We start from the raw sequence: 15,907 nt of genomic DNA on the forward strand, positions 1-15,907 counted from the left end.
CCCCAAACTCTTTCTAACTTGATTAATAGAATAAGAGTCAACAACATCAGGAGTTGATGCCCTACCAAAATAAAAGCTGCTGCCAAGACAAAACAATTGAAAACAACATTTTCCAAAACATCTTTTCCTTTCATGTCTCCACTAAAAATTGGAAAGACTCATTACAAGTCATCAGATCCATAACATCATGGAATTTATTCGAATACAGGTTCTACCACTGAACCGATGTCATGTCCTGCTCATACTGCTTCATTTCTACTGTTATGATTGTAACACTTATTTTATTTAGAAATGTATTTTTCATTATTATTATTTTCTGTGTGTCACGTTATGTGTGATGTATGGATGACTCCTATGTACTGCATAGAAGGAACCTGATGAAAAAAAGTTTTAAACTGAGTCAGGCCAGATTATTTTTTCATCTATTCCTGTTTAGTAAATCAAACTAAATCAAATTAAATTAAATCCTGAAATACACTCATAAACAATTGGGTATTTTTTCTGCAATATTAATGGAGATTGTGTTTACATTGTTGTATTTTGTATTCAACCATATTTTTCATCATGTTTGGTTACCGCCCCTTTTTACTCTTCCCCAACTTAAAGTCACTCCAACATTCAACACAACAGCTTTTTTCATTTTTCTACATCAAAATGTGAATAATGAATATTTATGTATTTAAAAATGTAATTAAAAGATTAGCACTTCAGGCAGTGAAAATGGGAATCTTTGATTTGAGGTTGTGTTCAGAGACGGTGGTTGATGTTAGCAAATGCTTCTGCATCAGCGGGAAAAGATCTGGGATGAATTATTCAGTCACCGGAGCGTACCATCCACACACGATGGGGCGGCTCTGGTGGTGCCGGCCACCTGCCCGGGAAAACAGGAGCACTTGACGGTTTGGGAGCGCTCCTCGATTTTGTTCTTGTTGCAGCAGCGGTGCAGCGCCACCACCTCACAGGTGCCCGTCCGGACGGTGTGCGCTGCAGGCGGAGAGACACAAAGGACAGGTGAGGGATTTTCATCTGCAACCACATCCCAAAAGAACTCCCCCTGTCCTCCCCTCCGTCCTTCATACATGATTTATCTCACTTTGATATAGTTCAGCTGTGGGAAAAATTACTCCAGAAAGTTGATAACTGATTTCCTTGAAAGAGTTCATTCATCTTGTGAATTTTAAATTGATCTTTTCATATGAAATGACATGACAGTTAGGGAATGGAAGCAGTGGGGGTTGACCATTGCAGTTTTTAAGGCTATATTCAGACTCCTCTCTAACTTTTTTATGGTAAAAATAAACCATTTCTAACTAAAACTACGTTGACATGTGACGCACTAAACACGGCCTTAAAGCACATTTACATTGTGGTGCTCACACTAGACAAGCAGGGTGGGGCTTCTTCTTTTTTTGCTGTTTACTAGCGCATGTTTGCCATCTACAGTGGAAAGAGGTCTGGTTCGAAATGTGGAGTGAAATCTTGCAAAAATTGCTCCAGGCTTTTTCCTTCACAGCTCCATTCCGATTTATAAAGACTTTGTGTCAAATAATTCAAATCACATGATCAATTTGCAAATGGTTGGCATTTCCGTGAATTAAAAGGGACGCCATGCATTACTCTGCACCATATCGGAGTCGCAGATTGGTTAAATTCCGTCTTGGTTGTTTTGTACATAGAGCCAGAAAACCAGGGGAAAATGTGTGTAGCTCTGCATGAATATGAGTTTAAAGGTGGAAGCCTGAAACGTGCATTCAAGTGCGCTTACATAGACTTGTCATTGGAAGTGGCAACTTGACCGAACATTAACAACGTCAGTGTGAACAAAGCTGTATAGCACAAATCCAGACCTTGTGTTTCTTAAAACCCAACTTTTATTGGTAGATCTCTAAATTCATAAAGTAGATCTACTAATATAGCGATAGAATGAGTGTCAGTACCTGCCTCTTTCCTTTTATCACTGACCTATCTGTACTCATGAGTCTAGTTTTTAGAACCACAATGGACCTTTGTCTGGTTCTGTTCCACAGCTAAAGTCTTGAAGGAGTTATAGTGGAGGAAATAAGTCATTGATCCCTTGCTGATTTTGTAGGTTTGCCAACCTAAAAGAAGCCGATAGTCTGTCATCCTGATGGTAGGTTTATTTGAAGAGTGAAAGATAAAAAATTAAAAAGAAAATGAAGAAATCTAGGTTAAATAACATGATTTCATTACTAAATTACACTACTAAATTTCCCTTCAGGGATTAATAAATTTGATCTTGAACCTTGAACATAAATGTATTTGCGTATCTTTTAGGGAAATATGCTCTTGATACCTTAGTAACCAATAATAGTTCTGTTTCACACAGCCAGTCTCCTAATCAATCTAAATTAAAGGGACCTGTTTTGAACTACAGGCGCTTTATCACAAAAGGGCCAGACGGACTGATCCGTATAAAGGGCATGAGGAATGGATCCATGTTTAGTGAGATTTAGGATGAAAACCTCCTTCCATCAGCAAGAGGATGAAGGATGAAACTTGTGCAGATCTTCCAACGTGACAGTGATCCCAAACACACACAGCCAACGAGTGGCTACGGAAAAAGGCGTTTCAGGGTTCTACAGTGGTCTAGGTAGTCTCTGTACCTCAAAGTCTGTTGCCCAGCAACATTCCCAAAACACCACAGCTCTTAAGGAGACCTGCATGGAAGAAGGGACCAAAATACAAGCTGCTGGGTTTTAAACCTGGTGAAAACCTCCAGTAAACCTTTGAGCTTTGACAATCTTTGACTAAAAAACACTTTTTTACCTGACTGTTCCTAGAAGAAAGTGACTTGCAGAAATAATTGGTGTCAAGTTGCTGAGTTACCCACAGAAAACTCGCTGAACTGTTTGGGCAAGCCTCAAAAAAAAAAAAACGGTTGTACTTTATCTCTAAGATTTTGCTGAGTAAAAAATGTCAAAGACCTTCAACTAATCCCAGAAAATTACCTGCAAAGAGGAGGAGGAAAGTGTTCTGTTGTAGTTTTCAGAGTCAATTTTGAGATCAAGCATCACTGTCTGAATTATTCAAAGCCGGAGCTGCAGCAGCCTTTGAATTGAATGTGGCATTTTAGGGATGAGACTTTTGCTGTCTGCGCCGCATCAATTGAACTCATTAAATCCCTGACCAACACTCTCAGCAGCGTGGACTGAGAGGTTGGAGACGTTCAGCGCTTAAACACAACAAACCCTGTCTGCTGTTGGATTCCATTAGAACACAGAACTTCTTCCTTGTTTCAGCTTCTCCCATGTTTCACTGATGATGCTTTTAAAAATCCATAAAGGAAAAGCTGGCAGAGAGAAGGAAAAAAATGAAGAGAAAAAAGCTGTTTAGAATAAGAAATGGGTCTGTTCATCAGTTCATCCATCCGTGTGTTTCCATCTATCCACCCATCCATCCATTCATCTGCACATTCATCCATCCAGTACTGGTACATCCATCCATTCCCCGGTGTATCTACCCATATAGTCATCCATTTGTCCATCCATTCATTCATTCATCCATCCTCATACATTCATCCAACCATTTGTCTATCTATCCTTTAATCCATCCATCCATTGGCCCCTTTGTCCATCCATCTATCCATTCATACACCCATCCATGCGTCTTTCCGTCCAAAGCCATCCATCTATCCATCATCCAATTCTTTCATCCCTGTCCACGTGTTAATCTATCCAATTATCTACTTGTCTGTCCATCCATTAATGCATCAGTCCGTGAGTCTGTTTATTTATCTGCCGTTCAGTCCCCATCCATTCATCTGTCCATCCATTCATCTGTCCATCCATTCATCTGTCCATCCATTCATCTGTCCATTCATTCATCTGTCCATCCATTCATCTGTCCATCCATTCATATGTCCATCCATTCATCTGTCCATCCATTCATATGTCCATCCATTCATCTGTCCATCCATTCATCTGTCCATCCATTCATATGTCCATCCATTCATCTGTCCATCCATTCATCTGTCCATTCATTCATCTGTCCATCCATTCATATGTCCATCCATTCATCTGTCCATCCATTCATATGTCCATCCATTCATCTGTCCATCCATTCATATGTCCATCCATTCATCTGTCCATCCATTCATATGTCCATCCATTCATCTGTCCGTCCATTCATCTGTCCATCCATTCATATGTCCATCCATTCATCTGTCCATTCATTCATCTGTCCATCCATTCATCTGTCCATCCATTCATCTGTCCATCCATTCATCTGTCCATCCATTCATCTGTCCATTCATTCATCTGTACATCCATTCATCTGTACATCCATTCATCTGTACATCCATTATTCTGTCCGTCCATTCATCTGTCCATCCATTCATATGTCCATCCATTCATCTGTCCATTCATTCATCTGTCCGTCCATTCATCTGTCCATCCATTCATATGTCCATCCATTCATCTGTCCATTCATTCATCTGTCCATCCATTCATCTGTCCATCCATTCATCTGTCCATCCATTCATCTGTCCATCCATTCATCTGTCCATTCATTCATCTGTACATCCATTCATCTGTACATCCATTCATCTGTACATCCATTATTCTGTCCGTCCATTCATCTGTCCATCCATTCATATGTCCATCCATTCATCTGTCCATTCATTCATCTGTACATCCATTCATCTGTACATCCATTCATCTGTACATCCATTCATCTGTACATCCATTATTCTGTTCATTCATTCATCTGTCCATCCATTCATCTCATCATTCATTCATCTTCTTCCGTTTTTTCCCTTTCGGGGTCACGGGGCTGCTGGAGCCTATCCCGGCCACTTGTGGGCAAAGGCACGGGACAACCTGGACAGGTCGCCAGTCTGTCGCAGGGTAGAGTGTCCACAAACACACACCCATTCACTCTCACAGTCACACCTAGGGACAATTTAGAGTTCCCAATTAACCTGTGAAGCATGTTTTTTCGGACGGTAGGAAGAAGCCGGAGACCCCGGAGAGAACCCACGCATGCACGGGGAGAACATGCAAACTCCACACAGAATCCACACATTCATTTGTCCATCCATTCATCTGTCCATCCATTCATCTGTCCATCCATTCATCTGTCCATCCATCCAAATATCCATCCATCAGTTAATCCCCAACTGTCCATCTATTTATCATCCATCCGGTCTTCTGTCTGTCCGTCCATCCAACCCCCGGTCCAACGTCTGGTCAGAGGTGTTGAGGAGGTTTACCATCCATCTGTTAAACACACCAATCCCTGTCTGCTGTTAAATTCCCATCACAGACACACAACCTGAGATTCTGGGGTTGTTTCATTATTGGCTGCTTCTTAAAATCCATAATTGAGATCTGGCATAGAATTTACAAAAAAACTGAAGAAAAAATCTGTTTGGATTAGGCAATCAGTAGCAGTTTCTGACAGGGTCTCTTCTCTGCTGTCTCCCTTCATACATCAGAAATAATGCAGGTAGTCAACAGAAATTAGCGAGACACGAACTCACGCTCCGCTCGCCAAACAAGGGGAGATCTAAAAGACAAACGCTGCAGAACAGAGCGCCTTCTGATGTTTGCTGCCAGCAGCTTCACGCTGAGAGGAGCTGGGCTGTTTTCTGGACTACATTCGGAGTTTCACTTGGATCCGGGCCCAGATTCCCCCCTGACAGTCCGCGCAGAGAAACCGCTTCACCACAGGGTCCGTCTGACGGGCTCAAACCCACTGCGTGGCGAGCAGAAACCCTGCAGCTCTGGACATGCTGCACTTTTGTTTCTGTCTGTTAAGTCTTACAAAACAAGCATGGTGTCATGAAATGTAGATGACGCGATGCAGAGTTTAGAGAGTTAAACATACATTTTTACTGCAACACACCTTGTTTGATCCTGTCTACATGCTGCAAAGCTCCCCTGTTGTCAGGGTTTATTCCCTGCTGCACGGAGGATTCCTTGAATGTCTGGGAGACAGAGCGAGGGAATGATCAATATTTAATAGCAGAATTGACAGAGAGGAAGGGTGGATTTACTTCTGACTAAGATGAGTTTGTTTCTGAACAACATGCAGGTTCAGAGCTTCTTCTGACACAATAAGGTCTTCTGCTTATTTATAAAATCCACACAAAAATCAAAAGTAGTGTTTTTAGGATAGAAACAAATCTATACAAGTTTTATTTTCGAAAAAAAACACTTTTTATCAGTTAGAATTGATTTAAAATTGGTATTTTTAAATTTTCTTTAAGGTAGTGGACAGTTTTCTTAAACCTTGCAAACCGGTGAGACAAAAAATGAAATATTTAAAAAGGTCAAGTAAATAAATTTCTATTTTCTTGACCTAGACTGAAATGCCTGTCTGATTTGGTCTCTTAAATAATGATGTCATTATGTCATACATATCTATACTAGCATGGTGTCATGGTTTGAGTTTGTTGTGTCTTGTTTTTCGTTTTAGTTCTTGTCCTGTCTTGTTTGGTTCTGTTTCCTGTTTTATTTTGAAAGGTTTCCTGTCTTGTCTTGTTTCTTGAGCTTTACTTCCTTTGGTCCCCATCTGCCCTGATCGTGTTCACCTGTGTCTTGTCTGCCCTGTCTGTATTTAAGTCTTGTCTCTGCCTTCCTCCTGTGCTGGTCCATTAGTTTTGTGATGGTGTTTTTGGTCATCTTGTCTTCATGCCTTGTTCCATGTTTCAAGCCACGCCAAAGTAAGTTTTGTTTTCTTTGTAATCCTGCTCTGCAGCGCTTTTTGTTTGCATTAAACCCCTTGTCCTTGAACCGTGTGCCTCCGCCTGTGCGTCTGGGTCCTACCTGCTCTCGAGCCCCCCACCCCGTGACAGCATGGTCTACAGGACAGGGATGCACTATGATAGGAAAATAAAATGTAGAGCAACTATTGAAATGTTTAAAGGCAATTTTTTACAGATTTTTGTGAATAATCACATTTCTGTTTCTAGAACCTATTTGAAAGATTCAAATGCAAAGAGCGAAATGAGTGGAAAGGATCTTAATTGTAATAAATGAATAAACAAAATACAAAAAAACCCCTAAAATGAGATCTGAAGAGAAGATCAGGGACTGACTGAGAATTATTGATTGGCAGAATCAGGTGTAAATGTGAGAGTTGGGTTGGAAAACAAAAAAGTTGGACAGAACAAAACCTGAATATGTGGAACAGCTAAAATCCCACCAGTCTGTCCATCTGTCTGTCCATCCATCCATTCACTCACCTCTCCATCAATCCATCCATTCAGCCTTCCATCCACTAACCTGACTATCCATATATTCATCTATCCACTCATCTCATCATCCATCTGTTTGGTTTACAGTCGGCGCTTTTCCTCAGTTCTTCACCAACTTCTCTGGGCCTTGAGTTCCTCAAACTATATTTGTTATTTGAGTGCCCAAAACATTTTCTTCTCTTCATCTGTCTCCATCCATCCTGAAGGAAATAGTATGGCGTCTTCCGATTGTCTACATGAAGCTCCAACCTGTGATTGCAGAACTTCAGCTGGACGTTCTCCGTTCACCTCAGCCCGGTCAGTTCATCAAACGGGGCTGGAGTCGGACCTGTGCTCTGAAGTGCTGACAGCAGTCATCCCCTTAAAGAACCTGCGTGACGTTTGTCAGCATTTTCAGGCGTCAAAGATCAATCCAAGTATCAGGAAAAGGGAAAGCTGTTCAGCACCGACACAACCAAATGTCCCTGTGTCCTCCGCTGACCTTCACATTCCAAATGTCATGTGACGCCATCCGGAGCTCAGTCCAGGTCACTCATATGCGTTCAGACTGCGTCGGTCACTTTCTTTTCCTTTAACTCTGTTTTTGAAAATGAAGGAACAGCACGAGAACTTGGAGGGAAATATGCTGCTGGGGCCTCATGCTGAACGTGTGACAGTTGGCAGCGCTTCTCATTAGGAAGGTGTTACAGTCTGCACGTGTTGTTGGTCCTCAGAGTCCCAACCGTGACACACAAGCCTCCACTTTCCTCCTGCTTCCTTCCTCTCAGCTTTGCAGCCACATTTACCTGCCATTTAACTGCCTTTTCAACGTGTTTATCCTGTTTTCAGGCCTCATTCAGAACCAGAGTCCAGTTTGGACGAACAGCAATCGTATCTGTTGTCCACTCAAACTGCACTCTATCAATTTTTTACTTATAAAATCAGCCTGACAACCACCGACAGGACACCTCAGTGGCCTAGTGGATGAGTGTCCGCCCCTAGTCTTGTAATCAATGGGTTCGATTGGGATTGTGGCATACCAAACACTAACGGGACCCCAGCACCTCCCTGCTCGACACTCAGCATTTAGGGGTTGAATGGTGGGTCAGAACCAATTACACACTTCCAGATGTGTGACAATTTATGGGACTTTAACTTTAATCCACCACACAAATCAGAGGAAATCTATTAATTAAAGACGGATTTTAGTGCTTAAACTACAGACAAATCTCGTTTTCTAAATGTTCCTATAACCTTTTCCTCAAATCCAAACTAAACCTTTTAATGAAATACATGGATAAACAAGATCAAATGGAATCTGGTCTATTTGTGTAGCTTTTTCTACAGGCAGCAGGTGCTTCACGGTCACAGTGTCTTTCACCCACGCACACATATCAATGGCTACGTTCACATCGGACATGTGACACGTTTCAGAATGCGTTAAACACGCTCCTTGAATGCGTTTTCAGCATATGGTGTTCACACTGGACGAGTGCGACTAGGCGTCTTTTTTTTCTTTTCTTCTGTTTAACGGCACACGACCACCACCTACGGTTGAAGAGGCCTGGCGCGAAATGTTGACACAGGTCAAATCACATCAATCTTTCCCTTTTTTTTCTTTCACAGCTCTCTTCCGGTCTATAAAAGATCGAGCGTCACAGAATTGATTATTAAACCCTGATTATTAATTCCTCCATCATGATCAAGTTTCAAACGGTTGGAAGTTCCATTGGTATAAATATCAACACTCATTCAATGGCCATGTGTTTTGTACGTAGAGCATGAAAACGGTCATACAAAGGTACGTAGTGACCCATGAATGCAAGAGTTTTGAACACGGAAGCCCAAAATACACATTTACCCTCGTTTACACTAACTTTTCATTGAAAGCGGTCATTTGAACGCACTTAAAAACATAGCTTTTACACTGACACCAATCTATAACCACCAGAAGCACTGTTGGCTTCAGTGTCATTTTCAAGGATACTTTGGCATCTGGGTAGTTATGCAGGAAACCAAACCTCCACCATCTGACCAGAGGTCATCTCCTCCTTAACCCCCCAGTATTTCCTTCTGTGGCCTTTTGCTGCCCTGTGACAGTACTTCAATGTTTTATTGATCATAGTCTTGGTACACTAGACCAGCAGAGGGCCAAATTAGGAACTCAACATTGTAGACTGGGGGCCAATTTTGGTGAAAAACAATGGATAAAAGTTTTTTTAATAACTTCAATGACCAAGTGTCATTTGTACAGTTAACCAGGCCCTCCAGATGTTTTCCCAGTCCGGTTGGAGGTTGGTTTCCAGATCTTCTACTCGTCTAGTATTTGTATCATTTGATAGACTTATTTCTTCAAACTTTTTCTTTTGCACTGGACAAACAACGTCAGCTCCTTTCAGCATACATTCTTTTTACAAACTGGGCCGTTTCCAAAGCCACAACGTAGCTACTAGCTTCTGTCACAGCTTCACTGGATTTAGCCATTTTTGTAAACATTATCTGCTGTGCAGCATCGCCTTGTTGGAGCTTTTTGTTGTGCCGCTCTCCGGTAAATTTGTCATAGTTTTTATGATTTGCAACATAGTGACGATTTATATTGAATTCTCTGAGCATTGCATTTACCTGCTTGCAGATCAGGCACATGAAATCAGACCAGGTACGACAAAGTAAGCATTTGTCCACTTAGCTAGAAATCGCCGTTTCTCTTCGTCAGCTCGTTTGTTCTTCAGAGGAACCTGCTCTGGCTCTCTCTCCGAATCCTAGCCTGATTTCATTTTTACTGCCGTTGTCACGCTCCTTCCTTTCTCCGCAGAGGCAGTGACATAGAAAATGTTGTCTGCCCTCTTGTGGTGAAAAGAATACACTGTACCGTTGACAGCCAAGTGTGATTACTATTTCCTCCTGCAGATGTCACCAGAAACCACAAAACAATATTTTTTCCAAGCAATGCACAGCTGGTTCAACAACCATCAATTAGGATTTATTGAGGGCCACAAAACAATCTTCCCGCAGGCCGCCATTGGCCCCCGGGCCGCACTTTGAGAACCCCTGCACTAGATGCTGCATAAAACAGAGACAGACAAAGCTTATGCTAACAGAAAACCTTTGAAAAAACATTAGCTTCTGCCATGCAGCCAGGGGACACCCCCCTTCCAAAAGGACAGACTTCATGAATTTCTCCAAATATAAAAGGCTTCTTGCCTGTTTTCGATTCTGAAAGGAACCTTGGAACTTAAGACCGTTTTATTTTCAGGGTCTCAACATCCAACCTGCGTGTTAAACGACTCAGGAACGACAAATTCTCCAATTTCTGCCTGTTTCCAGCAAAAGAAAACATAAATTATGAAAATAAATCTTCTTCCTATTCCTTTCTGCTCCTCCCTTTAGGAGTCGCCAGAGCCAATCATCTGCCTGCATTTAATCCTCTCCTCTGCCTCCTCGCTCCCAACAACCACCCCCAAGTTCTCCTCCACTGCATCCATGAATCTTTTCCTCCGTCTGTTTCCTTCCAGGTTGTTCCAACCTCAGCATCCTTTTCAACACCTTTTTTTAAACTCAGCATCCAACACCATCCCCGTTCTTCCTATAAGCCGCCTCGATCTGCTTCCCTGCACTCATCTCCAAAACATCTACCAGGATCTGTTCCTGTGATGGATTCAATCCTGATCCTACATCCATCCAAAAAGAAAAAAACAATGGCACAAAACAAGGTAAAGTAAAAATGGCAAAAATTACCATGTTTGCATATAAAAAGAAATGATTTCCTTTTTTTTTCTCTGTGCCTCAACACTCGTGAGTAGGAAAATATGCATATAAATTGCTTCAGAAAACACTTTAAATGTGTTTATTCCCTCAACTTCTTCTCCCTGCTAAACAGGGGTTTATGGGAGATAAAAAAAAGGCCTGCGCTCAGCTTTCTGTGTGTAAACACTGTTTATGCGTCCAACCCCTGGAGTGTTAGCGGGTCTGAGAGCGCGGCGCACACAGCCAGTCGAAGGCGTCTCAGGTGTGGAATTGCAGCTTTTAACTCCCAAATCTCACACGGAGCAATAAGCTATGCGCAAGTCAGATTTATGCTAACAATCCTGTTATCTTTTAACTCAGCATAATGAGGGTTTGGTCGTTGTATTTATTTATTTATGCATTTATTTATTTGGCTGCCTAAAGGAGAAATGAAGAAACAAGAAATGCTAATAAAAGATCTGCAACAGTCATGCTAAAGGAAACTGTGCGCTAAGGCTATTAAGCCAACTGGTGTTTCCAGCTTAAATTTGCTGCACTTATGTGAAGCTAAACAGTTCAACACAGTTTTTTTGTACATCAGAGTAACACAAAGTCGGTTACATAAAAGGAAAAAGGGTACATAAAATATTGCTGAGACGCCTCTGAGCAAAAATCTATGGCAATCTATGCTAAAAGAAGCTAGTGATACATGCTAACAATTGTAAAACTGTTTATATAGTGTGAACTTAGAAATCGTGGAAGTGTCTTATCGTGTCTGGCATTTTCACCTTAGGTGCATGTCCTCGGTCTATATGGAACACCTGGAAAAATCAATGTTACTATTTGATACAGTAGCCTTTGTTCCCAATTCCACAGGTCAAACGTTTCCTGTAGTTTTTCAGCAGGCTTGCAGGCACTGCAGGAGGGACTTTGGCCCATTCCTCCACACAGATCTCCTCTAGATCAGTCAGGTTTCTGGGCTGTTGCTGAGAAACACAGGACTTGAGCTCCCTCCAAAGATTTTCTATTGGGCTTTGGTCAGGAGACTGGCTGAGTCACTCCAGAATCTTGACCTGCTTCTTATGGAACCACCCCTTGGTTCTCCTGGCTGTGTGCTTCGGGTCATTGTCATGTTGGAAGACCCAGCCACGACCCATCTTCAACGCTGTAACAGGGGGAAGGAGGCTCAGCCCCGGTCATCCTCTCCTTAATTCAGTTCCGTCGTCCTGTCCCATGTGTAGACAAACGCCCCCATAGCATGATGCTACCACCCCCATGCTTCCCAGTAGGGATGGTGTTCTTGGAATGGTATACTCATCATTCTTCTTCCTCCAAACAGAGGAATTAAGACCAGAAAGTTCTATTTTGGTCTCATCCGACCACATGACTTTCTCCCATGATTCCTCTGGATCATCCAAATGGTCTTTGGCGAACTTGAGACGGACCTGGACATGTGCTGGTTTAAGAAGGGGGACCTTTTGTTGTCCCAGCTCTTTTTAGGTCATTGAACAGCTCCTCCCTGTAGTTCTGGGCTGAGTCCTCACCTTTCTTAGGATCATTCAGAGCCCGTGAGGTGAGATCTTCCGTGGAGCCCCAGTCAATGGGGGATTACCAGTCATGTTTAGCTTCCTCCATTTTTCTAAGAATTGCTCCAACAGAGGATCTTTTTTCATCCGGCTGCTTGGTAATTGCCCCATAGCCCTTTCTAGACTTGTTGAAGGTCTACAATTTTGTCTCTCACGATGGACATGCACCTCAGATGAAAATGTCAGACCCCTTCATGATTTCTAAGTGGGAGGACTTGCAAAATCACTGAGTGTTCAAATACTTATTTGCATCACTGTAAAGCAGGTAGAAGGAAACTTACAGTGTGTTTGCAGCATTTCTAAGTTGACTCGTCTGACAGAAACAGAGCAGTCTGCTCTGAACGTGAAGAAAATCAGAAAGTAAAAGCAGCTTAAAGAACCGCTGGGACTAGTTTAGAGGAATCAAGACAAAATGTGGTTCGAACCCATAAGAATATTGATTTATACTGTGAAAAAATAATATTTACAGGAAAAGATGTAGCCTGTACTGACAGGAGATGCCATGTTTATCCGACTGTTAAGGCTAAGCAGAACTGTAGGGACATCAGATGTTTCTACCTTAAATCCTCTCAGTCATGTGAAGCTAAACAGTGAGGGTTTCTGTGAGCAAAAATCATGATAATCATTGCTAAATGAAGCTAATTAGACAGTTGTAAAGCGTTATATAAAGCAGGTCGAACAAAACTTAAAGGATGTTAACGATGTCGATTCACCCTGAAACATGACAGAAATAAGCAGTGAAGGAAATCACAAAGTAAAAGCACAAGGAATATTTATCAAATGGTTTTTAAATTATATTCACACAAATGTACAGGTCCTGATGATGAAAAAGTAAATGATTTATTTGTTATTAATCCTGACCCGCAGATTCAAGAGCTCCTTGTTTCTTAACCACCGTGAAGCTGGAGCTCCTTTTGCACTGAGGAGAAACTGAAAATGACGTCACTAATAACACCAAAAATCTGAGTGTCAAACCAGAATTCTATGACATCACAAAGGGTTTTTCTAACTTTTTTCTTTTCTCTATTTGGAGGACAGATTATTCTTTACTATCAAACTTCTTTAAAAAGTTTGTGTAAAAAGTTTTTTTTTCTATTAAAATAGAATTTTAAATCATTAAAGCAGTTAAAAAATGTCAAAATAAGAAACATTTCGATTCCTCATAAAAACCTGTTTTTCAACAGTTTCTTTTGTCTCTTTTGAGTGAATCCATAAAAAAGGTCAGAAAAAGTTTTTGGATTCCATTCTGGAAAAAGCTTTGGGAAACTCCAGGACTGGAGGATCAAATTTAAACGGAACTTCTTCTGCCAGACCATCTGTGCAACACCACCTTTGAAATAAAAACATGTCACTCGTTTCTTTTGTTTTCATTTTTGTTCATGCAAGTTCCAAAGGGGAATGTCACAAACTACCTGGAAGATGATTCATTCCTTCCACTGCATTTGTTTACTGAAGCAGAACGACTCGATTTGATTAGAAATCAACTGATTTTGTGGTATAAACACAAAATAAGGACCATGTCATCAGAAAAAGTGTGATATGTGAGGATTGCACCACCAATCTAAAAGCCCTCCACTAGTCAGGCGTCGTCCCCAGATGTCTTTTGCCGAGCGTCTCCTTGTATGAAAAGTGGATCTGCTGAAAGCTGCCATTAGCAAACGGATTTCTTCACGCATTCTGCCAAAATGACGCAGGTAGAGCTGCAAACGATGCATACTTCAGCTCCTCTGCGAAGCTGCTGTGAATGTTAATGCAATCACTGCCTTTTCTGCACATGCAGCCACTGTGCGCAGACAAAAACGCTGTCGGGCCAAAGTGTGGCGCCGTTAACGGCGAGCAGAGTTCCCCCCCTGCATCTCTCTGTCACCTCATCTGCAGGAGTGACGGACCACGAGTCACCTCAGAGTCTCTTTGTGACACCATCACATGTCGAGAGCCAGACTCAGCATGAAGAACTGGTTGTTACGATGAGCACGGGGGTCTTGAACCCTCTCTGCTGGTTAGCGATTGGTCTTTCAAGGGTGCAGACGGTGTTTTTCTTTTGCCCAAGGTTTCCAATACTAACCACAGTCTGATACTTTTATTAAAAACCAGAGAACGTGCAAGGCAATAACCTTTGATGCATGTGATCAACGATAAAAGTCAGATATTGAGGTCATACTTCACTAGAACATTTACAACAGTCTATATAGAGTGATATACTACACTAAACTCACCGCCTGCATACAAACCTGAAGCTAGTAACCACTAAAAAGACTCTGTAACCCTTCTATCTATCTTAGATGACCCCCCCCCCTTACACTGACGTGTTCTCCCTACCAAGACAAAGGTGGATAAAGGTGGAAAGATTTCATGTAATCCATGGACACCAGTGAAGATCACAAATCATTGAAGAAAAAAGGTTCAGAGCACTGTCTAGTGGGTCTAGATGACCCAACTCCCAATGTTAAAGTGCCTAGGATAGCACAAGGGTTAAGGAGTGTAAGTGCTGTGGTTCCTGCTGAGTGACGTCTCTGTGTGGACCAGAGACGATGATAGAAGCTCTGAACTGAAACTGGAGGAATGGACGCTTCTTTAGATGAAGACTTTCTGATTGGTTCTTGATCAACATCTTGTTCTAAAGACTTTTTGCTTTGTGCCTCATCTGATCTTTGATTCCTCTCGTATCGGAGAAGACGTTTAGATCTTTTCCATTTGTTTTTCTTTTCTGTAAATTAGAAGTCAAGAGAATTTTGAAGCCACTCAAACATCCCAGTGTCCCTGAAGGCAGCGCTCTCCAACCTTTTTCAGGCCCCGGACCGGTTTAACGTCAGACAATATTTTCACGGACCGGTCCGAACCGGGCCAAAGTTTGCATTGAGTATTTTTAAGCTTACGATTTTTGAAAAAACGATTGTTCAAATTAAAATTCGACTAGAAGAAATTTAGTTTGAAAAAATCTGAAAATTAGTCAATTGTTTTATATTTTACAGATTACAAAGATTCAATGAAACTAAGTTGTGTATTCGTAGAAGTTGTTTCGGATTTGTAAAAAAATCAATACAAGCGACTTTTTTAATAGACCATTAAAACACTGAGAACTCAACTCAGCATCAAATCATCTTACAGAGCAAAAAGATTTCTCTTATTTTGCTTTTCCATAAATCATGATTTATTGTGTATTTTGCGCCAAATTTTCTTAACAGACGCCTCCCTAAATAACCTTTGCTGTAGGAAAATTCAGAAATGTTACTTTTCTAAGTTTCCACAAAAAATCAATAAATCCGAATCTGGAGGAAGACTCCTGGTTTTGTCTGTAAATAGCAGCTTTATGTTTCTTTTAAGTTGAAAACCTTCCTTCGGTTTCCTCACGGACTCCCATCTCCTGAAAGAAACTTTCGAAATAGTTACATTTTTTGGT

The 15,907-nt window shown here is 41.5% G+C and overlaps 1 protein-coding gene across 4 annotated transcripts in view; it reads right to left on the bottom strand.

Annotated features, from left to right (window-relative positions):
* Positions 1 to 15,907, bottom strand: part of tafa2 (TAFA chemokine like family member 2) — a 98,177-nt gene that overhangs the window by 15,850 nt on the left and 66,420 nt on the right. For all 4 annotated transcript variants that reach the window (XM_023952222.2, XM_078941758.1, XM_078941757.1 and 1 more), the window contains one exon: positions 832 to 984. In XM_023952222.2, coding sequence (XP_023807990.1) covers positions 832 to 984 — 153 coding nt within the window. The remainder of the gene's footprint in view (positions 1 to 831; positions 985 to 15,907) is intronic.

The sequence above is a fragment of the Oryzias latipes genome, chromosome 23 (genome assembly GCF_053564925.1).
Source record: "Oryzias latipes strain Hd-rR chromosome 23, Olatipes_Hd-rR_3.1".
Classification (NCBI taxonomy): domain Eukaryota; kingdom Metazoa; phylum Chordata; class Actinopteri; order Beloniformes; family Adrianichthyidae; genus Oryzias; species Oryzias latipes.